This window comes from Perissodus microlepis, chromosome 18 (assembly GCF_051167445.1).
Source record: "Perissodus microlepis isolate ML-2025 ecotype Zambia chromosome 18, ASM5116744v1, whole genome shotgun sequence".
In the NCBI taxonomy this organism is placed as follows: domain Eukaryota; kingdom Metazoa; phylum Chordata; class Actinopteri; order Cichliformes; family Cichlidae; genus Perissodus; species Perissodus microlepis.
Window position 1 is genome coordinate 24,673,972 of NC_140478.1, and position 22,362 is coordinate 24,696,333.

Sequence of the window (22,362 nt, forward strand, 5' to 3'; positions counted from 1 at the left end):
CCTTCAGCGACCTCTCCTCTGTGGAAGGATTGAACCATGTAAGAGATTTATAGATTAAAAGCACAAGAGTTAAAAAGATAATCTTCCTCCTTTGACTCGAGCCTCTTAATTGGTTCCCAAAGCTGCAGTTTCCTTTAAAAAAAAAAAAAATCAGCTCAGGCTGATAAGAGACACTTCTCCACCCACCAAGGGTTTCAAATTTTTAGCTCTCAGCAAAGTGGTCAGAGACATTCAGGACCCGGTTCGATTCTCAACGGGAAAGAAAGTTCTAGATTTCCCACGCGGCGACAGCGAGGTACCCCCAGAGACGCGCGCAAATAAAACACACTCAGCAAACGTTGCCAAACAAATGTGCTGCTTCTCAGAATAAAGTTGCTGTTTATTTCGCCTCCTGTGAGATTTAAACGCAAATCTAAAAAGACAAGTTTAATTATGTTTGACCTTAAATAACAGTTTTTCTTAGAAACATGCTGTGAACACAATCCCGACACTTCAGTCAGAGAACTGCTTTTCAAAATGACAGATTTGTTGCAGCAGAGTTCACCGCTTCCTTTGAATCTGTTACAACAAAATTTAGGAGTGATTGATGACTAATTATCTCCTCTGAGCCCACAGGTGGGAGCTGGGAGGGATTCAAACAACAGGTATCTTAATTAGACCGCCAGACTGTGAGGGGAGTTTTGAAATATGACATCAGAAGAGTAAGCCATCGATCTAGATACGTATACCTCAAACGTTTCCCTTTTTAAACCCTATAACGTTTGAACCATGAAATAATACCCCAAAAATTATAATTTCTTGAAACTTGAGTTTTTACTGAATCTTCTGACAAATGAAAAAGAAAAAAAATATCAGTTTGCAAATATGAGTTTTAATTTAGATCTTTTTTTGCTACAGCCAGCAGTTTTGTGTAATTTATTGCTTAAAAATTTGTTGTGCAATTTGTTCAAGTTTTCCAGGGAAAAGAAAATGACACTGATGCTATAGGGGTCTCAAAACCTCACAAAAACACACGGATTAAAACGATACTCGTGGCTTTAGAGGGTTAGGTCCATTACGCGCTCTTTTAGCTTCTGCCCTCCACCAAGTCATAAGGAAAATATGTGGCTCACCAATCAGCTGGTTTTAAAAGTGCTTTTATAACAAACCTTTACATTTTTATAAAACACTAATTACCTCCTCTAAGGAAGTGACTGGTGTAGATCAGTGTTGCCAAACTCGTTTTACATCGTGGGCTACATACGGGCCACTTTGATGTGAAGTGGGTCATATCACTGAAGCTACATGATAAACGTGTAAAGGTAACAGAAAATGTCCTTGTATTTTTGGGTAGTATGGATTCCACTATAAGATGGGGGTCTTTACTAATGCAAAAAGCTGTTAAAAAAATATGAAAATACAGTTAAAAGTTCAAAATCTATGCACTCCATATGTTTTTTAAAGCTGTCCAATGGGCCAAATTTGGAGTTGTTGCTGGGCAGATTCTGGCCCTCGAGCTAAACCAGGAGTGTTAACCATCTATAATCCTCCTACCAGACAGATTTACAAAGACTTTTATCGAAGATTAACTTCTGGAAACAATCTAATTTAATTTTGGAAGAATTATTTATTACTTTATTAGCGAGGTGCAGATTTTATTTTCTATTGGGAGGTCTCATTATTCAGCAAATATAAAATGATAAATGGACTGGTACTGACATGATGCTTTTCTACTCAATTAGTTTGTAAGAAAGCAGTCCAAGTGCTTTCTTACTACGAGCCTTATCCACCCATTCACACGCTAACACACACGATCCCTTCAGTATCTCGGCCCAAGGTACTCCGCCATGCAGACTGAGGAGGCTTGTGACATTAGCAGACCTGAGCCACATGCGTCTTTGCTATAATCCACACTAGATTTACACTTACAGATTCGCTAATCCACCACAATCTGGCATTAAAATTGTCAGACAGTCGGTTTCAGACAGCATACAGCACTGCGTAAAACGGCTTCCTCGTCATTTTATTTATTGCTCTGCCAGACAGCAGCCATGCTATCACACAGGGCTTTGCCAACAACAATTTTCTTTTTTGAGCCATTTGATTAGCCAAAACGAATCAGACACATCGATCCGTTACTAAAACTGGTCTTTTTAATAGTTCGTGCTGATGCAGGAAAGCATGCTTTAGCAAATAAAACTACCTGGATGTGTTTGTTATATCAGCAGACTTCAGCATTTATGACACCAACGCAAACATCAGGTTACACACAGCCATGTCATTTTTAGATGAGGATGGTATACTTTCAAAGTACAAAGCACTTCTATCTCATTAGGAATATGAATGAGTGCTTTAACAGCTGTTTTCAGTTCTATAAGAAATGCTCAGAGGCACACTGAACAATTAGGCTCAAAGCTGAATTAATTAGTTTGCGCAAAGACAGATTATATCCATTGTGCAGTGCCAAGAGTGTGATTCATCATTATTTCCTTGGATGCTGTTCTTTTTTTAAATTTAATCGGTGAGGAGAGATTATGAATGTTCGTTTGTTTGTCAGATGTGATATGGTTTAAGACACTATTTAGAGTTATTATTCATTCCAGCGCTTTACTTTCAAAATGGAAAACTGGCCAAAGAGGAGCAGTGAGCTTACAGGTAGAAAAAAGGGAAAACAAAACAGGCTTTCTCTGAGTGCGAATAGGCAAAAAAAAAAAAAAGCAGATTGTGTCCTGTCCCTTTAAAGGTGGGTGCTGAGACGCCATCTGTACCTGGGCGACATGGCACTTCATCTCTGCCCACTTGACCTCCCAGGCGGCTTTGTCATTGGCGTAGGATTGCTGCAGTTGGCATCGCCGCGCCTCCTCCTCCCGCAGCTCCTCTCGAAACTCCTCCAGCAGCGTCCGCAAGACCTGCAGCACTCGACGTGTCTCGCCGAACTGCACGAACAGGATTTAGACAAAACAATCATCAGAAACACACATTGGGCAAACTGTGAACGAACACACTCAGAATCCTTATCTTGAAAACTGTGATTCGTTCAACCCGCGTCCTTTTTTCTCTGAATCACCTCGGGATGAACCTGCTTTGTGAGCGTTTTATAAAATCAATTTTACTTTTCTTCTTGTCTATTCTACTCTATTTTTTTCTATCCTTGTCCTTTTTTTGACCTCATCGAGTATAGAGCTGAAAGCTGGGTGAGAATAAAAAACTGTTTAAAATTCCTTCAGAACTTCTGAGCAATGCGCTAATTACGGTTGCAACAAAAACTTTCGTCATCCAGGATCTGGATTCGGATTCGTATGGCTCATGGCTACATGAGCAGCAGCATCCAGTCGAGCACAGGGGAACGAACAGCGGTGCTTGCCTGAGCTGTCTGCTCAGAGAGGTGTTTGCAGAGCTGTTTGCCTCTGGTGGTCCTGCTGTGGAGAGGCTTCAGGTCTTGGCAGGAGGCAGTGAATCACAAAAAGAGTCTGATCACCTCGAGGTGTCACTACAGCGCTGCCGGCTCTGAGAACATAACATGAGCGCAATAGTTGCAAACTATTGTTTGCTTGAGTCTTCTATAGTTCATTTTTTTATTTATGTTTTTAGGGTAAATAATACCAAAACAAAGATAAGAGGAAAAAAGTATCCAAAGACTGAGGCTCTCATTATAAAAGGAATATAAATAGCTGCGCTTTTACCTTTCTAGCATACTCTATATAACAGAAGTCAAACTCAGTTTAATTAATGAGCCACAGGCAGCCCAATATGATCCTAAGTGGGCCATGTCAGAGAATTTCTTGCACAGTAAACTCATAATTTTCCCGTTGCTTTTAGTGTAAAACAATAAAAAATGTTCAAATTTAATGAAGAACCCATCTACGGAGTACATGATGAATGATCTGAGAAAAGAACCTGAGATATTTCTCCCATATTAGCCCCAGAACTGAATTTAAAATCTTGATCTCGACTCCATCATATTGTTAAGACTTACTAGTATCATATTTTCCCAATAGAGCTCTTCCCTCTCAGACTGCAGGCTTACTTGTTGTTTCTGGAGTTTCTAAAAGTAGAATGGGAGGCAGAGCCTTCAGCTATCAGGAACCAACTCCCAGTTTGGATTTAGGACACAGATATCCCTCTCTACTTTTAGGAAAAGACATAAAAGTTTCCTTTCTGATAACACGTAAAGTTAGTCCTGGAACTGATTCTGATTCTGATTTAATCAAGGCTGATCAGCTTTTAGTTATGCTGCTATAGGCTTAGCCTGCTGGTGGATTTCCTATGATTCAGATTCATCGATCATTTATTATCTATTCCCCTCTTTTAACTCCCTGTGTGTTTATATCCTTCACAGTTGTTACAGTTTTCATAGTAGTACATTTTCACCCGTACAAGATTAAAAACAAAGGGGCCATTTGACCATTTATATCACTTTCACCAGAAGACCTCATATCTAGCAGACGTCACAGTCGCAAAAATCATTCAGCCTGGGTTTTGTTTTCTTATGACCTGCTCCTATGCTTCTTCTGACCAGCCACTCCCACCAGTCCTCAGTACATACACCTCCACCTTTGGTAGATTATCTTGATGCCTGACCTTTCAAGCATTCTGTTTTCTTAACCTTTCCTCATACTTTGGGTTCTGCCTCAGCCTGATCCTCCCTGTGCTCCCCGTCTGCCTGTTTTTGTAACCTTGAACCTGTACTATTGAAGTAAAACTCACTTTCTGCTTTTACAGCCTGCCTCCTGTTGTGCTTGTAAGGCCACAGGATAAAAACAATCAAGGTTTCACAGGTCTCACATTTCTATAACTACAAGAATGAGCAATCACCTTCACTCAGAAGTCGCTATAAAACACAACAAATTCTACAAGTGAGTTTAATATAAAGAATGAGGACCACGGGCCAAGTTTTAAAGAAATAAATCGGCTCCTATGAAGCATTTCTTTACTTCTTTACTTTCTCTTAAATATGTAGGTTGTCACAGCACAATGAGCCACTTTACAACATCATCTACCATTGTGATTTAAAGCTAGTATTATGCTAGCAACAGCAGTGAATTTCTAGCATCAGTCTCAGCATCAACAACCAGAAACAGCGTTTATACCTCGTATGAATGACTGAGGAAAGTGGAGTGAATGGAAGATCCTGCCCATGTTTAAGCAGCAACACAAAAACCACAATCTGGTTCAAACGTCGTTGCCAAAACCGGTGACGTCAGTATCTGAGTGCTGTGAAGTCAACGGCTAGACGTCAACATTCAGCTGCTGGAAAAACACCACGTTCACAGACTGCTTAGTCTAATTAAAAGGAGGAGCTCTCCCTACCAGAAATGTGATGAAAGTTCACAACGACTGCAGAACTTATCTGCCGTATGAAGGCTATTCATATATGCTTAAGCACTTCAATCATATCAGCCAATTGCAGTACCCGAAGAAATGAAGGATTTCTTCATCACCAATCTGACTTCTGCCTACTTTCTTCTCTGGTTGTCACTGAGAACTGTGAGTGGCCCTTTCAAATCTTAAAATAATCTTATTTTAAGTCACTAATATCTCACTCTGGCTGCAGGACCTATGATCTGTGCTTGCTCTGCTCTGCTGCACGTGTGCAAATGCTTACTATATCAAGTCTGCATTTCTGCCCTCACGTTAACCTACTATGCAGGCTTGTTCACTGCTCACATACTGAAGCTACAATGTCAGATTATTGTACACACCATTTTTGAGATGCTGGGAAAAATCAAAACACGACAAAGTAGAGCACTTAGTGCTGCTTAATAATGCATTCGACCCAAAATGTCTAGCTGCTTTCTTTACTTTAACAGAGGGGTCAGCTGAGGTACAGCTGAGAGGAGATTTCATCACATGAAAGATCTAGAAACTCCAAAAAAGGAAGCTCCTTTTGTCTCCTGACGTTTGCATAAACAAGAAGCATAAAACTGGGTTTACCCAAAATAATTATCGTCTCTAACCAGTTATGTAGGTCAGAATTCCCATGTGCATACTGTGCCAAGCAACTCCAATGAATATCTGCCAAACACTCATTTGCACACAATGAAAGAGAAAAAAAAAGGGTATAACTTTTGATGTGTTTTCTTTTAACAGTTACTGAAGTCTCCATTACATTTAACTGTATTCCACTCTGTTTTACTAAACACAGCTTTGAACCTTTTTGTTTGTGTTAGAGCTCACGGTCATTCTGAAAATATAAATTCATTCATCCAGAAAACTGTGCTGAAGAAAGAACAAAGAAACCGTGTTATCATAACTACACTAAGGATGATGTAGCTTGAAACAAATAGTAGTAGAACTGCAGCCAAAGCCCTTTTTTCATTCAGTAATACCATCGTACAGTCATCGTGCCTCAAACTTGACATCCTATCCAAGTTTATTACATTTCCGATGCACGCTGTGCTCGTATTATACTAAGGTTGCCAAATTCATGCTTTTGAACACAGTAAGTGAGAGTTATTATGTGAGGGACCATTAACAAGCTTTTGCTCTTTACAGTGCCCAGAAAGACTCCACCAGATGAATGACTCAATTTCAGATCTTTGCCCTAAACGTGCAACAGAAAAAGACGATCTTATCCACACGGATTAAAATTGCAATAAATGAAAACATTACTGGGGCTCAGTTTGGGAGAATTTGCAAAGAGTGTCGGATTCAAGGTGGGAAGAGGCTCTAACTGGATAGAGATCAGGGCACACTGTGGTCATGAAGGGATGGACATGATACTCAGGTCAACTCTGGCAGGTAAATGACGGTCAGTTGGTACTTTGGGGTCCAAAGTGTGCCAAAAAAACAGCCCTACTCGCAACCTGATCTATTCATACAAGCCAGGATGGTTTCATGGTTTCATCATGTTTACAGTAAATTCTGACTCCACCATCTGAATGTTGCAGCAGAAGTCGAGACTCATCAATTTCTAAACCAGGTTTTCTTGACCATGCCTCCATGACACGAAAGACTAAGTCGCTGCCATATGATTGGCTAATCAACTAATCATGTTAATGAGCAGCTGAACAGGTGTCTCTAAAACGGTGTCTGCCTTTTTACATTTCATTAAGCGTGTGTGACAGTGGAGCTGCTGTAAGAGGCGCTGTACCTGTCTTTGGTGCTGCAGGTGACGGTCAGGTGACGGCAGAGGGATGATGGGTGTGGTGTCGGGGACGTCCCCTGGAGTCTGTGGTATACACAGTCTGTCGTCTCGGTCTGACTCCCCCTCCGCCTGCTCCATGATCACTCCCAACTCTGGGAAGCCCTCCAACTTCTCAAACTGGAACAGATGATAGAGCAACAAAAAGCCATGTTTTCATTCGTGCGCTTAGTTTGTGGTTTTTTTTGTTGTGTACCAACACATTCTGTTTCAGGCTCACAATTGCTGAGCCCTTCCCAGCATGCAACAGACAGAAGGTAGTGACACACCCAAGTCTTTCACCAACACATCTGAGCTATCTAATACGAACAACAAGTCCTGCTCAAAATCCATACCCGTGAGTTTAAACCACACAAGTATTCAGTCTGGGTTATTTTGGAGGAAATGAACTCTCACTTAAGTTATGCAAAAATTATTATTATTTTTTCCCTTTTTTGACAGCTGGATAATCTGCTCCTTCACCCATTTAATTCCTTAATTTTCCACCTGAAAAACATCCTCGAAATTCAGTCAGTCAAAGCTCCACAACTCTAAGCCCTCAAATGAAAATCTCTGGGCTCCAAGGATAAGAGACACATGGGAGAATTTTGAAACACAATAAGTCGCTGTCTCCTTATCACCAGGTGACAGTGAGGCAAAACTCCAGCGAAAAAAGGAAAAAGGGCATTTTTAATAAATGGGAGCTCTGTAACGCCGCAGATACCGATGTTATTGAACTTGTTCCAAAAATTCTCGGCTGTAACTCTAATAAATTTGATGCAACAGATAGAAAGCAAAACAAATGATCGAGCGTGGTGTAATGCCGTGAAACCTTTAAAAAAAATAGCAGCTAGTTGCACATTAAATAACACACACACACACAAAATCACACTTATGATGTAAAAGTTTAAAAAAACTCATGTTTCAAACATACTTGGGATTACCGAGTTAAGATTGCCACTGACTGAACTGCTTTGGACTAGTTTCTATTATACTCTGAGTCTGTGAAACGGAACCCTGGTCCTGGTACTAGAAATGTAGTTTCGTCCTATATATCGTTGCATGCATGTCAGCAAAGACATACGTCTGACCGAGGTCAGCAGTGAAGGGAATCATGGAGAACATTTGCAGAAGGAACGGCGTGCACTTACAGATCTTTCCGTATTTGAGGCATTGGACTGTACACACTTAAAATGACAATGCCCCTGCACGATTAAGAGGCGGATAGAGTGCTTGCTGCTTTGTGCTTTAGACGTTACATATCACAGCCTTCTCAGTGTGACTTGTACAGAAGTGTAGTATGGCCTTCCCTGTCAGTTAGAGGAGCTCAGTGCTCTTTATGCTTTCTGTTCCAGGGAAACAGCCTAGAGGCAAAAATCATTCATTCAGGTCTATGGAGTGCATCAATCAGAAGATCCTCAAAAAACCCAAAACAAACAAGCAAAAAAAATCCAAAAGATTTCAAATGTTTCTCGACACTCTGACAGAAAAAACACAGCAGAAGCAACTGAAGCTGACTCATTTGATTTCTTCATGTGTTATACTTATACCATATTAATGCTTTTTAAATTGTATTTAATGCTCTTTAATGCTATTTAAACCTCTTATGGTTCACACTACATCCTGCATTCACCCATCAGGGCAATCTGAGGTTCACCGTCTTGCTAGGGGACACTCGTTACTTGGCTTATCCAGCCTGCAGGTGGATGTTCTGATTGAAGGCTGACCCCATCCAGGATTTACAGTTGTGTAAAAGTTGCCCGAAGTAAAGTAAACTTATTCACAACTACGCCATCTTCTATTGGTGGTGTAAATTTGAGTGTATTTATTATTCTTACTAGGATGGCTTTTGCTTCAAGTGTCCTGACACAGGACAATGAGAATGTTCTCAATATAGAATCGTGAATAAATAAAGTTACTTGAATTTGAGTAGATTAATTATTCTCTCCACGTGATTGGAGGGTTTTCCTCTCCGATCATGTTTAGCGTCAATAAACTGAAGTTATTCTAACAACAAAGCCAGCGCAATCTCAAACACATGGTCTCAGCAGCCTTGAGCCTTTGCAGACTAAACACCAAAATAAGTTCAGCAGCTCTTTCTTTTTTCAACCTTTTTTTTGTTTTTTAAAGGTGAGAAGCATCAATTTGCTTTACGGTTTCTGAATCTAAGGACTGTAAAGCTCTTTGAGGGTATTATGATGATTAAAGGATATAAAAAAAAATCAAGTTTAATTGAGATTTAAGGTCAAGGTAAGATAAGGACGATGTAAACACACAGAAAGAAACCTGCTGGTAACTCGCTGCTCCACCATCTGTACACAAATTAGGCTTCGATGAGTCAGGATAGAAAAAAACGAGGGATTTAGAAACAGCAGCACAGAATTATGCAAAAAGAGCTCATTCAAAGAAAGAAAATAAATTGTCCATCAGGAGAAAATTAAAGGAAAAGAAGTTATCACTGCTGGCTGCGGTGCATAGAGTAATCCAGTGAGTGTATTCATCTAAGAAAAAGAAAACTAAACACATGAATCTTATAAATTAGGAGTTTAATCAACCAGGGGCAGGAGAAGATAACAAGGAAAACATCGACCGCTGAATCAACAAGGTGAGCAACTAATGGAGTCGCTCAATCAGCCGGCCAACCAATTAACCATCGGTCCTGCAGGTGGGACGTACACACCAGTAAGAGGCACAGGGCTGGAAGTGAATCAGGATGAGTCACTTGTTTGTTGTCGTTTTCCTCGTGTTGTTCCTAATGATTGACTTAAACCACAACCCACCTTATCTGCAGCATTTTTAAGGGATTTGGGTTACTCCGACAGCATATCTGCACTGAATTACAGCTTCCTGGAACTTTATTTATTATTCAGTATATCCACGGTTACCTTTAATTCTCACTGGATGATGAGAGTAATGGAATGAATCCAAAATCCTGACTTCTGTGCACCAGATCATCTTCATGGATGATGCAAAAGGTAAAACCAACAACTGTTTCTGGATTCTGTGCAAAGTCCCCCACAAGAGAGTGAAGCAAAAAATATTGAAAAATTCATCAGACTCAGCTGGCTGCGGGGCAAAAGTTAAAAAAAAGAAGAAAAATTTTTATTTTCTGCTTTAACTCTTTGATCCTTTCCCTTTCATTCCCTAATTATTATTTTATTAACAATTATTTCTTTGCTTCATCATCACTTGTGTCTGGTTTCTGGTGCAATGAAAAGAATCATTTCATCGATAAAAGCTTAACCCTTTAATTACCGCGGGCCCGCCGACAAGTAAGTCCACAAAACCCCTGTCGGACTCACCTCTGGGTGCACCGCGTCGTCTCCAGAGTCTTCCTTGCGTCCGAGCCTCCAGTGCATAAGGATCCACCTGAGCTTCATGTAGATGATGATGATGTTGCGTCTATAGAGGCGGACCTCTTGTTGCAGCATGGCTCTCTCCTGAGCCCAGGGCACCTCGTGAGTCTGAAGGCCCTGCAGCTCCAGACCCTCACGCTGGGCCTCCAGACATAAATGCTCATCATCCTGCTGCAAAAAAAACTCCATTCATATAGTGAAATAAACAAAACAGATCAAATACACACATACATATAAAATCTTTGTTTATTTGGATTTGACCTTCCACTAATATCTTTGTTTTTGTACTCCAGCATGCTAAAACGTATATGTTTTATTTTATGGTATTGTAAAATACACCTGAGAAACTGTCACTAGTCGTCTTTTCCAGTGTGAAGTTTTTCTTTAGTGTGTCGTCAAATATGAGACTTTGCAAGAATGCTTTACAGCACTGAAAAATTTGAATAATTTTTCACATTTTAACCAGCCAATCCACAAACTTGTTTTTAAAAGAAAATGTATTATGTGCCAGATTATGGATCCTGATTCATTTTGATGGTAATAAAGAGGCCAGTGAAAACTTCAGGTTTTTATGTTCAATAGTTTTTGAGATGTGTGTGTGTTGGAAGTGGGTCAACGGCCCATTTTTCAAAAACTATATCTTAAAAGGTATCTGATATATAAAGCTAAAATTTCACATCAATCAGTATAAATCATCAAACTCTGGACCATAAAGTTTATATGTAAATTGGTGACAGTTGAGCAGAAAATGGTCAGAAATTTGATGATTTGGAATCAAATTACCCAAGAGACAGTTGGGGATGAATCATAAAGTACCAAAAAAGACAAAATTATGAACAAAAACAAATTTTGTTGCAAAGCTAAGTAGAATTAAACTCAAACTTGAATCAAATGAAGAGCAGTTTCATTGATAACGCATACTGAAGACTGTATGACATCAGTGTTGGTCTAAAAATATTCATTCAATAAAAACACTGAAACTTTCTTTCCCATCAGATGGTGTTGTGCACTTAAAATTCTGCTCAACCAGCAAAGATAGAAAACCGAGCAAAGAGTGATGCCGCTGCTCCTGCGCTCATTCTCTGAAGGCGTTCAGACTGAATAACCGTACCTGAGGCAGAGAAGCGACGGCCTCCCGTTCCTCCGTTGCCGCCCTCATCCTTCGCTCGTGATCCAGACGAAACTGGATGTCAGAAGCAGGCGTGTCCCGGAGCTGAACCCACAACAGCACAGCAAACAATTATTTAACCATATCCCTGGATAAATTTACACACATACCGATGTCTCACGATCGGTCTTGAAGCTATAATTGAAAGTCAAACAGGGATTTGTGGGCGAGATTATTCTACTTGATCATATTTATAATTTTCAATCCACTGCAAAATAAAAACTCACCAAGGAAGATGAAGGGAAAAACAAACCCTCAAATGAGATCTGAGTTTCGTGCAAGCAAAAAAACCCCATTAAAGCTTCTTCAGCAGCATCTCGAGAAATGATTAGGATTTAATGCTGCTCATTTCAGGCTGGACTGTTTCTTTATTTAGCAGCATCAAAGCTTTATGATCAAATTTCAAGCACTGGACTTTTTCATTTTTTGTGAATTACCAAAGAGTTACATTTGCTTCATGTCTAATCGGGCAGGTGTAGAATGATTTCTATCTCCAAAATAAATCTTTCTAAACATGCGAAAATTGTTAATGCACTAATAAATGGAGAATTTGCAGTTGAACTGATTCTTTTGTGTAAAAGTTTTCTGAAAGCGTATCTTTAAATATGAAAATGAGTTAATATCCAATTAAATATTAACTAACTTGCAAAAATTACCAAGTGATAAAGTGCATTAAAATAATTAAAATGCTGGAAAAAAAATGTGGTGCTAAAAAAAATTAAAGCTAAAATATTACATGCCAACTGCAAAAGGAATTGGCAAAATTTGTTTAACTACAAGTGAGATAAAAATGCTCTTAGGGAAATGATATGTCCATGTTTATGGTTTTGAATGTGATGATTTGTCTTTGATCTTCAGCTCTTTCATAAGACATCCGCATCTTTCCTTCTAAAAATACCCCAAACTGCAGACTGACAATTTGGAAATTGCAGCAATTTATAATGCGATTTCTCTTCTCTATCCTTTGCTGGGACTATACTGTACCCTCCAACAGCGAGTTGAGCTGTTCAGCGTGTACTGACCCTGGATCGCCTCCCTGTCAGCCCAATGTCAAATGCAAATCACACAGGCCAACAGTGCACTGCTAATCCTGCCATATCCAAGCTGCTTTCCCCATTCATTCACTGCACCTCGCAGATTATACTGCAGCAGAGAGCGCGGGGATAAAAAGAAATCCACACGAATGTGCTATAACTGTAACTGTAATAGTTGTGTGTCACATCGCTGTCGCTGCTGCCAGTGCTCTGCATTACATAACAACCGGCAATTTCTCTATGAGCACAAACATGAGGCAGCGATTATGAATCACGGTGTCCTGCGATTACACAGCCAGTTTATTAATCAGCCGAGTCACCGAACGAGCTACCAGACCTGAGATGATGTGTGCTGGTAGCGCTCAGGTCTTTGATCTTCTGTGTGTGTGAGGGGAGGGGTGTGGGTATTGTCGTTCGCCTGTGTCAGCTGCACTTTTACATACATTAAATATGCTGAATCACGAAAGTAATACTGGTAGTGATGAACCAGAGCCAGAGGGCATCGTTGCAGAGTGCACTGCCTGCAGATTCAGCTATAATACACTAAATACACACACAGGCCTAACAAGTCATCCTAATGTACTGCAGTTGTACACGGCTGCTTTTTAAAAGAGCAACAAACTGCCCGCCCACCCGCAGATGCATACAGGATCAGCAAATCTGCTGCAATGAATGAGTTGTTTTCAAGTTTTCAAGCTCCTTTGAACTTTTATCGGTAATCAAACCTACTTCTCGTCCACTACATCAAAGTTTCCCTAAAGTTTCCTGGCATCAAAGTGTCCAGGGGTGATACAAATTTTCAAAGAAAGAAGAAAATGTGAAACCAAAGGAGAAATAAAATAAATTGAACATCAGTAGCTGTGGGAGTGGATTTTAGTGTGGAAGTAGAGCGAGTGGATGAAGTGACATCGTGTTCATCAAGAAGTGACCGTGGCTGGAGTGTCACTAGACATGCTGGACTTAGAAGCCTTCTGGACAGTTCAAATTTAACCCACTGTCATTTACAATCAGCCAAATTTGGAGTGTCTTTGGATGTAATGTAAGATGCCTTTGTTAGGGATAAACATAACTTATGCTTTTTTTCTTTAATTTATAAGTAATCTGTGAAATCGAACTTTGACCTGTACCTGTACCTAAGTGTTCAACTTGAGTCAACTCCAAAAATCAACTCCAAACTGTAAACCCCTGACTATCACCAAACAATGTCACAGGTGTAACAGAACAGATATCATCAGCTGGCATGCACAGATCACTTCCAAGGTAAGCTCTGCATTCATTGTATCTTAAATACTTGTGTCAGGTTAGCGCTAGAAAAATCTGGAGATAGAGAGCTGCAACTCTCAGGAGAGGAAATAAAATATGTAAATAGGATGTCTCAAAGCTTTGCACATATCAATATGTTGAGATTTAAATGTTTGAGTTAGTTTTGGAGTTGCTGTTTGGAGTTTACATTCATCCTGCAGAGCTGCACTTGACAGTTATTCACCCTGCGGAGCATTTGAATCAGTTGGCAATGGAGTAATATAAAAACAGTGTTCAGGTCAAAAAAAAAAGAAAAAGAAAAACTGTCCAGATTTATGGTTCAGACTTAGCAGAAGGGAGATGGAGGAGGCACTGACCTCTACTTTTAAAGCCAGGGGCCTGTGGTACCTAGTGAGTCCAGTGGCTCCCCTGCTCTGGGCCTGGCCCCCACCCTGGCTCTGGCTCTGGGGCTCCACGCCTCGCTCCTGTCCTAGACGCCACTCCAGCTCATCCCTCTGACCGGACTGTGAGTGTCGTGGGGTGGGGAGAGGGAAGGAGAGGGAAGGGAGGGGAAAGGGGGTGGGGGTGGGGGGTAGTGTGGATGGTGGGTGTAAGGGATTAGGGGGATGGGTGACAGGTGCGGGATACAGGGGTGCAGGTGGTGGTGGTGGTGATGGTGGTATTGGAGAGGGAAAGATGTGTGAGGTGGGTTGTGGACAACAAAGACAGAAGACACCAAACAGTGTGAGGGGGACGAGAAAGCGGGCAGAGAAAAAACAAAAACAGAAAATGGGTAAAGAAGATAAGCCGGGGGGGGGGGGGGTAATAATCAACTAACAGACTACATGATGTGGAGAAGAACAAACGGACTACAGTACGAAGAAGAGCGCAAAGAGGAAGACCAACTTAAAGATGACGGCGTATGAGAGAGATGAGAAGAGAACGAGAATGAGGATGAACAAAATCATGGGCTGAAACATCTGGCGGGAACACAAAGAGGAACAAAGAGAGGGAATCGGGGAGGAAAAGAATGCAAAACACTTGTTATGAAGCGCATGCAATGAGGGATACATGAGTCCAAACCAACAGCTGAGAGATACCGCGGCAAACTGCAGAGCTAGCACGCTAAAGGTTTTCAACACATGCCCGTGCACAGCCGTGTTTGTTGTAGAAGCAGTAAACTAAAGGGAAGTTGCATCTTGAGCCTGTATGATGCACATTGTTTTCAGACAGTACAGCATTGAAAATACACTGAAGTCATTGGAGGCTTCGGTCAAGCTTTTGTAGCAACATGCTAGTTGCTTCCTTTGTAGCAGTGCTCACACGTTTCTTCGAGTGTAATGTTGCTACTAGCAAGCAGTTAAGTCATCATACCAAAGAGGTAAGGTATTTATCAAAGAAAAAAAACAATGGTAAGTTTATATGCTACAACAGAGCGACTTTTATTGTTTCCACCTTGTGAGTCCGTGTCGTCTTTCGAAAATTTAGCGTTGCCAACGAAACTTTAGCAGGAAATCCACCGAATGCAGCTTTGGGAATTTTGTCATGTGTGTTTGTCTGTTTGGGTTTTGTCAATGCAAAAATGCAGCAACATTGTAAATTGTTGTTCCCAAAAGTTTAATAAATAGGTAGCTGGGGTCAAAAGATAGATGGGATCCATCTTATGATTACTGAATAAGGGGCACCAGGGGGCCCATGGTCCTTTTTCCCTCTTTACGCCTCTGTCACAGAGTCTCTCTCTCTTTTAATGCATTTTATTCTATATATCAAATAAGTTTAGAGAATATTTAACATTTAATATTTTACATGGCTGCAGTGTGAGATATAATTGGTGTTACAGCTGTTGCAATCCTAATGCAGGATGTGCTCTAATTTCTTATAGTTTTTCTTTCTATATCTTGCAATGTTGACAATATTTTCCATGAGTGTTTGAGAATCATTCAGAAACTATCTTCTAAGTTAAGAACAACTTCTTCAGAGCCTCATAAATAAGTATATGAGGTTTTTGTCATTATTACAAGAATATTTTCAAACTAAGCTGTTGTTTTTATTATAACATTTTAATATCATAAAAATCCCATAATCACAAAACCTGCATTTTTCATTTTAAGGGTTTTGCTCTCAATATAATTGAGGTTTCATTATCACAATGTTATTACAAAATTTCAGTATTGCCGAGCCATTTTTGTGATTTGGAACTCACGTTAATAAAAATATTTTCAAATAGATAAATTGTCATAATTATAACTGAGAGAAATCTGAGAATGAGAAAATACCGAGATGGTTAGTTATAATGTAGGAAAAAAAATCAGTGTTTTTAAGGGTGAATTTATACATATGAATGTTTTAATCGAGAACAAATCTTAAATTGTATAATTCATTTAATATGCTTCTTATTGACACAACATACTTAGTCATAAAGAGACATTTTAATGATAATTTTCAGGTAGAATTACAAAAAAATTACAAAATAATTACATGAAAATGCCTATTTTTACTCCTTTCTGAATGCACTTTTATAAAGAGCTTCATATTTAAATTTATTACACACACATTAACTACATTAATTACATTCTGAAGCTTAATCCACCTTCAGCAGCTCTCAGTGCTTGAAGGCTTTTTTCTTTTCTTTTTTTGGAACAAGTCAAGGTTGTTAGTTCAGCGGTTAGCTTTAACTAACCCACCCAGCTTCACCCAGACTAACAAGTGAATCCTACAGGCAGAGGAGCAAAGCAGAAACAAGTCCTTGGACAGAATGAGTATGGAGGCAGCTTCACTCTATTATCTCTACAAAGCACACTGGGTTCTTCAAGGGAGAGATGTTTAAAGAGCTGTTTGTTTTATTCCATACGACAGTCTGGCTAATTAGAAATGACATCCAAGATGTCGGCCTGATCATGCAGCACAGGAATAATGAACCTGCTTTGGTAGAGTACACTGTATGTTGACATGTTGATTTACACTATAAAACAAGGACGCGATAAAACAAGGACAGAAAGCAGGATGCCAGCCAGCGAGGTTCTTCCACAGGCAACTCACACTGCCATGCAACAACGTTTTTTTGGTCTAGCACAGGTTATTTTAGTGAGTGCACACATTTTTATGGTTTGTCTCCTTGACAACACCATGGAGTATCCAATCCCACGTGTGTCTGTGTATGCGTGATGATATGTTGTGCAAACATAACAGCTACACCATTTTTGTGTCATAATGAGTCACAGTAATGATAGTATCGTGCAGCGGAGCTATAAAGAGAAAAATACCAACTGAACTTCATGCGGCAATTTGTAGTGTCAAGAAAGTCGAGCCAAGTGGAAGAAGCTGCTAAACTCCTTTAGTACTTACTCCATTCACACCAAGCACCCTTTCAAGCACCCTCTTAAGCCAGCCACTCTCCTTTGGCCTTGGCTGACTGGAAGCAGGGCATCTGCAGACAGTGAGTGCATGGAGAGGGAGGCAGGCAGGCAGGCAGGGCTTCTGGCTATGAGGATGTGCATGAAGATGCAGATGTGAAAGCAGCAGCAACAGCAGCAGGAAGCAATGGTGGTGGCAGTGGGTCTGGGGAGGGGTGGCGGTGGTGCCAGTGTGGTCGAGCTGGGGTGAGTGTGGGGCCTGACGCTGTGTGTTACTAAAGCCCTGGAGGTTTATTAAGGCCCTCAATCTCAATGTTCCTTTAAAGCTTACGGTTCGGATCTTTTCCAGTTTATCTAACCCTTAGCTCAGTTTCCTTATTGCTGGTTGACCAGTTGAGATGCTTCAAAGCATTTAACTGCCAAACGTCTGTCTGCAACAAGCTCATTGTCTCTTAGGTAACTTTTGATATCTCGTGTTTAATCTAAAGAATCAGAGAGCCTGTTTACACTTTGTTTTAAAATCCATCTTGGGCATTTGTTTATCATGTGCCTCTCAGGTGTTTTATTACTGTCCAAGTCATAAACAGGTTGTCAAGGACGGAGGTCCAATTTAGGGAGCCAAGAGCTGCAGTGTAGAGGTTTACATATTTGCCTAACATTTGCGAAAACTCCCCTCACTCTACTTGTAACAAATCCTTCCAGAGTGGTGGTTTATAGTTGTAATTACAATTCTTTTACAGTTTTATATTTTTTATTCATTACCGATGGCATTTATTTACATCAACTGTATTCAGGTACCAAGGATTAGAGTGCTATGACATATAAAACAGAACAGTTCAAATTCTCTTAATCTTGTTTTGAATTGGTGTAGTATGACACGAAGCTTATTATTTCCTATCTTGATGCACCAAGAAAAGGCTGTCATTGGCCTACACTTTGTGAATACTGGCACTAGAGGTTAAAGGTCCCTGTACACCAATCAGGTGCCCAATTTGTGTTGCAAGTCCTAGCATAGAAAATAAAATGCTAAACGAACTGTTCCAACTATTGAAATTAGCGGGGAACCTAATTTCTGCCTTGGAAAATGTTGAAGGACGCATTAGAATTAATACTCCAATAGATTTGTGGCTTAACCAAAACACAAAAGCTATCATATCACAAAGCGTCTCATCTACATCTACTAGTCATCTACACTTGTATTAACCACTGCCCACTTATGATCTGACCTTCTAAGACATATTTCAAAACTAAATGTAAACAGGCCGGAGGATTCAATGACACTGAAAATCAACAAGATAAATACCCAAAGATAGCAGATGAAGGCTTTTGCTTTCCTTACCTCCCGTTTACTACCATTATATACCTACACTAACCCAAACCACACTACAAAAATATACTACTACTATACTACGACTACTTCATGCAGTCTCACTTGTCAGTATGAACATACTTATGCACCCAAGATAGGGAATGTAAAAGTGTCTTCTCTACGACGCGTCCTGTGTGGTATGAGGCAGCCACAGCGGCAGCAGAACTCCCCAAAGTTTTCATGCGCAGTTTCATAAGCAGATTTTTACACAGAACAGGAACTTTTCCTACATTTTACCCCTCATTTCTTACATTGGAGTTGAAAGATTATATTGAGCCTTCACTCTCATAACTCAACATACGAGCATTATATGAAGATAGACAATGAAAAAGTCCGAACCCATCCTTCACGCCGTTTTTCTTTAATGAGATTCCTTTTGACAGGCACGGCTGTGCAGTGTGTGTCCTGCTAAAGATGAGCCGCCAATTAGAGCTGCACCTTTAATTAGAGATGTTTTTTCAACTGACTTCGACTCTCATTTAGTTTATTTTGGCCATAAATGTGTACTAATGAATGCACACTTAGGGACATTTAACTCAAACCTAAATGAATTCTCACATTTACAATATACCACTGGGTATACTCGTATCCATCTTAATTTTGCCTGCTAGTTAAAGTCATTTTTTGGACAATTTAATGTTTCCTACTGCTTTTCAAGTTAATGAAGCCTTGATATTTGCTTCTCATAAGCTTAATATTGTCAAAACAAAAGTGAAAAAGAACATCTCTGTGTACCAAAACATGTCACCTTACAGTACAGAATGGTATTGAAAAGGTCAGAAGAAGGCTATCCATTGAACTTACCTGGAAGTCGGTCACCAGGTCTCTGCCAAACGTGCCAATGGGAGAGTCACGAGACATGGAGGTGACGGTGGACAGGAAGCTGCTGGACTCTGTGAGGTTTGGCATGGGAGACAGATCATCTGTCCTTTCTCTCAGCCCCTCCCCTATGTGGTCCAGCTTCTCCATAAAGATGTGCAGCTCAGTGCGGAAAGCCTTCATGCGGGTGTTAATGGTGTCCAGGACTTGAGTGTCTGGTTTGGATCCAGAGGCTGCCCCGCCTTCGAGGCTCTCTCCTGTCGTCACCAGGAGCCTGCCCTCAAAGATCAGGCTGTCAGTGTCCGTGATCAAACGGTCCACTGTCTTCCCGAGCCTTTCTGCCTCTCGCTTCACATTAGCGAATGACTCCCGCTCTTCCCTTCTACGATTGGCCAGTTCAGTGGCACTGAGCTCGCTGCCATCTGATGGTTTGATGCTTCCAAACCCCGAGGTGGTCGCTGTTTTCTCAAACAGATCTTCAGAGTCACTCTCACCTCCAATAGGTCCTTCTCTCTTCGGTTGGAGGAGGAGAAGTCGCCCTGCTTCCTCATCCTCTGCAGCTTCTCGCCGGCCCGCATCACTCTCCGCATCGCTGTCTCGAGGGCTGCCGGTTCGCAGGCCCAAGTGTGCAGCCAGGTCACAGCGCTGGACATTAGACATGAGGACACGGTTCTCATATTGCAGCTTCATCACCTTTCCGCTCAGCTCGTTGATCTGCATCCTGGCTGATTTAAGCTCCTCCATCAACATCCCACTACTGGAGCCATTACCCGTGCCCCCGTTCCCGGGTTTAAACAGTACCCCCTCACTGCCTTCTTCACCAACGGCCCCAGAGGTGCTGCTTGGACCAAATTTGAAGCGATTGAGTTCAGACGTAAGCTGCCTATTGTGGTCCTCAATCTCTGAGATGGAGCGGCGCAACAGCTCAGCCTCCTCCTCGACAAACTGGAGATGGCGACGAAGCTCACTGGCCGACTCCAGCGCATCGCCGCCATATGGAGATGAGGGCATGCTGGAGAAAGGCTCGCGCCCAAAGCAGTCTCTTTCATACTGACAGCGAATGTCTTCATTCTCCGCTCTTAAGCTGCGGTTCTCCACCTCCAGCTCCACAATCTTTCTGCCCAGAATGTTAGCCTCCTCCTCCACCAGCTTGAGACGCAATCGTAGCTCGGCTTCTCGAGTGGTGTGAGGGCCACCGCCAGAGCACTCCGCGAGGGGAAGGGGACTGTCCACGTCCCCGTAAACTGATTTGTACTTCTGCAGCTCCTGCTCAAGTTCATCCTTTTCACGGCCGAGCTTGGCCATCTTTTTCCTCATGAGGCTGGACTCCTCTTTGGCAAACTGCAGCTGGCACCTGAGGTCCGCACTGTCCTCCTAATGAAATAAAAATGACAGTAAAGCTGCTGTCGTCTCATACTTTTGTTATTGTCTAAAAACATCCAATAAAAGTGCCAATCCAGTCCAACAGCAATTTTTTCCTACTATAACAGAGCATTTTATTCTATTGTATATAGTTTTTTTTATTCTTGTTGTATAGTATGTTATTCTATTTTATCTTATTCTATTTTATTGCGGTTTTCTTAACTTTTACTGCTCTTAAACTTGTACTTTCTGCCGTAACCAAAAAATGTCCCATGCGTGGGACTAATAAAGGTTTATTTTATCTTAAAAAGTCAATACCGATGCCTCCAGACTGTGGCTTTGTAGCACCAAATCCGTTTGTTCATAGTAAGTGGCAAATACAGTATAGCAGCAAGGAGTGCATGGATAGATTAACCAGTTTAAAAACTAATGATAAATCTAAATTTATTGAAAAGAAGAAAATGTGCACAGTGAGCCACGGAAACAGAAAAAAAAAACAGAGGTCTAATCACCAATTGTTAGAACTAAAAGTGAGAAAATAATAGATTCGATAATTAAATTATAGAGATTGCATAAATGATTGATAAATATGGCAGTGCAACAGAAAATGGTTTATTACTGATGCATAATTTAAGAAACTACTTAAATTAGCTAAAAAGAATGAGAAACAGGGGGATAAAGAGTCAAGTGTTTAACTAATTTCGATGAACATCCAGTTCTGCCTTCAAATAGACGTATGACTACAAAATGTACCAAAATGACCAAACATAAACTGAAAAAAAGGTTGGAAATCACTGCGATACATAATTTAGCCCAGAAGGCAACGGTACATTTATTGAACTGGATAAAAGCAGTAAGCGGGCTACAGTAAATGTTCTGCCGAAGGCTCAGCCTAAATGTTGCAGCCTGGTTGTTTTCCTGTTATCTTCACTTACGGTTTCTCATTTTAAACTTTTGACTTCACACTTATTTTTCTATTTTCTTTCCTCTTGTTGTGATTTCTTTGTTTCCGCCTTCAGGATGTGTTTTTTTCTTTAATTTTATCAAAGCTGCTTTTCTCTTTAAATCTGCTAATCCACGCCTGTAAAGGGTTGAAAAAAGCGCCTTATTCTCTTTCTGCAGTGTGAATAACACTGACATCTTTTTGTTATTTACCTGACTTGTGGATTTCTTGTCTTTAAATGTTTCCCTGCTACCTCGTCGCCTCAGTGCAGTCTGTAAAAGACCAAAACAGAAGAAACGCCTCATCAGAAACAAACTTCTTCACTGCTGCACAAAAGGAAGGAAATTTTTAAAACATGCCAACATTAAAGCAGAGTGATAAAGACATAAGAAGGCTATTAGGGAGGATCTCTGCAGCTCTATTGATATTTCCATAAATCACGATGCCAGTGTTTATATAGACAATCACGATGATGGTGTTTGCTAATGTGTATGCCAACTCCCTAATGTGAAGAAGACTCTGGAAAAAAGAAGCGCATTAATCTATCTGCATGTGTTATATAACATTGGCATCATCAGGTCAAAGCTAGATCTAATAAGGAAGTGTTTACTTTA

At 40.6% G+C, this 22,362-nt stretch overlaps 1 protein-coding gene across 5 annotated transcripts in view; it reads right to left on the reverse strand.

The window, feature by feature from the left end:
• Positions 1-22,362, reverse strand: part of mtcl1 (microtubule crosslinking factor 1) — a 77,184-nt gene that overhangs the window by 17,919 nt on the left and 36,903 nt on the right. For 3 of the 5 annotated variants that reach the window (XM_084911761.1, XM_084911764.1, XM_084911765.1), the window contains exons 4-10: positions 21,961-22,020; positions 19,429-20,817; positions 14,280-14,426; positions 11,570-11,671; positions 10,405-10,629; positions 7,073-7,243; positions 2,748-2,915 (exon numbers count right to left, since the gene is read on the reverse strand). In XM_084911761.1, the coding sequence (XP_084767887.1) occupies positions 2,748-2,915; positions 7,073-7,243; positions 10,405-10,629; positions 11,570-11,671; positions 14,280-14,426; positions 19,429-20,817; positions 21,961-22,020 (2,262 nt within the window). The remainder of the gene's footprint in view (positions 1-2,747; positions 2,916-7,072; positions 7,244-10,404; positions 10,630-11,569; positions 11,672-14,279; positions 14,427-19,428; positions 20,818-21,960; positions 22,021-22,362) is intronic. The other 2 variants (XM_084911762.1, XM_084911763.1) reach the window with 2 other exon arrangements.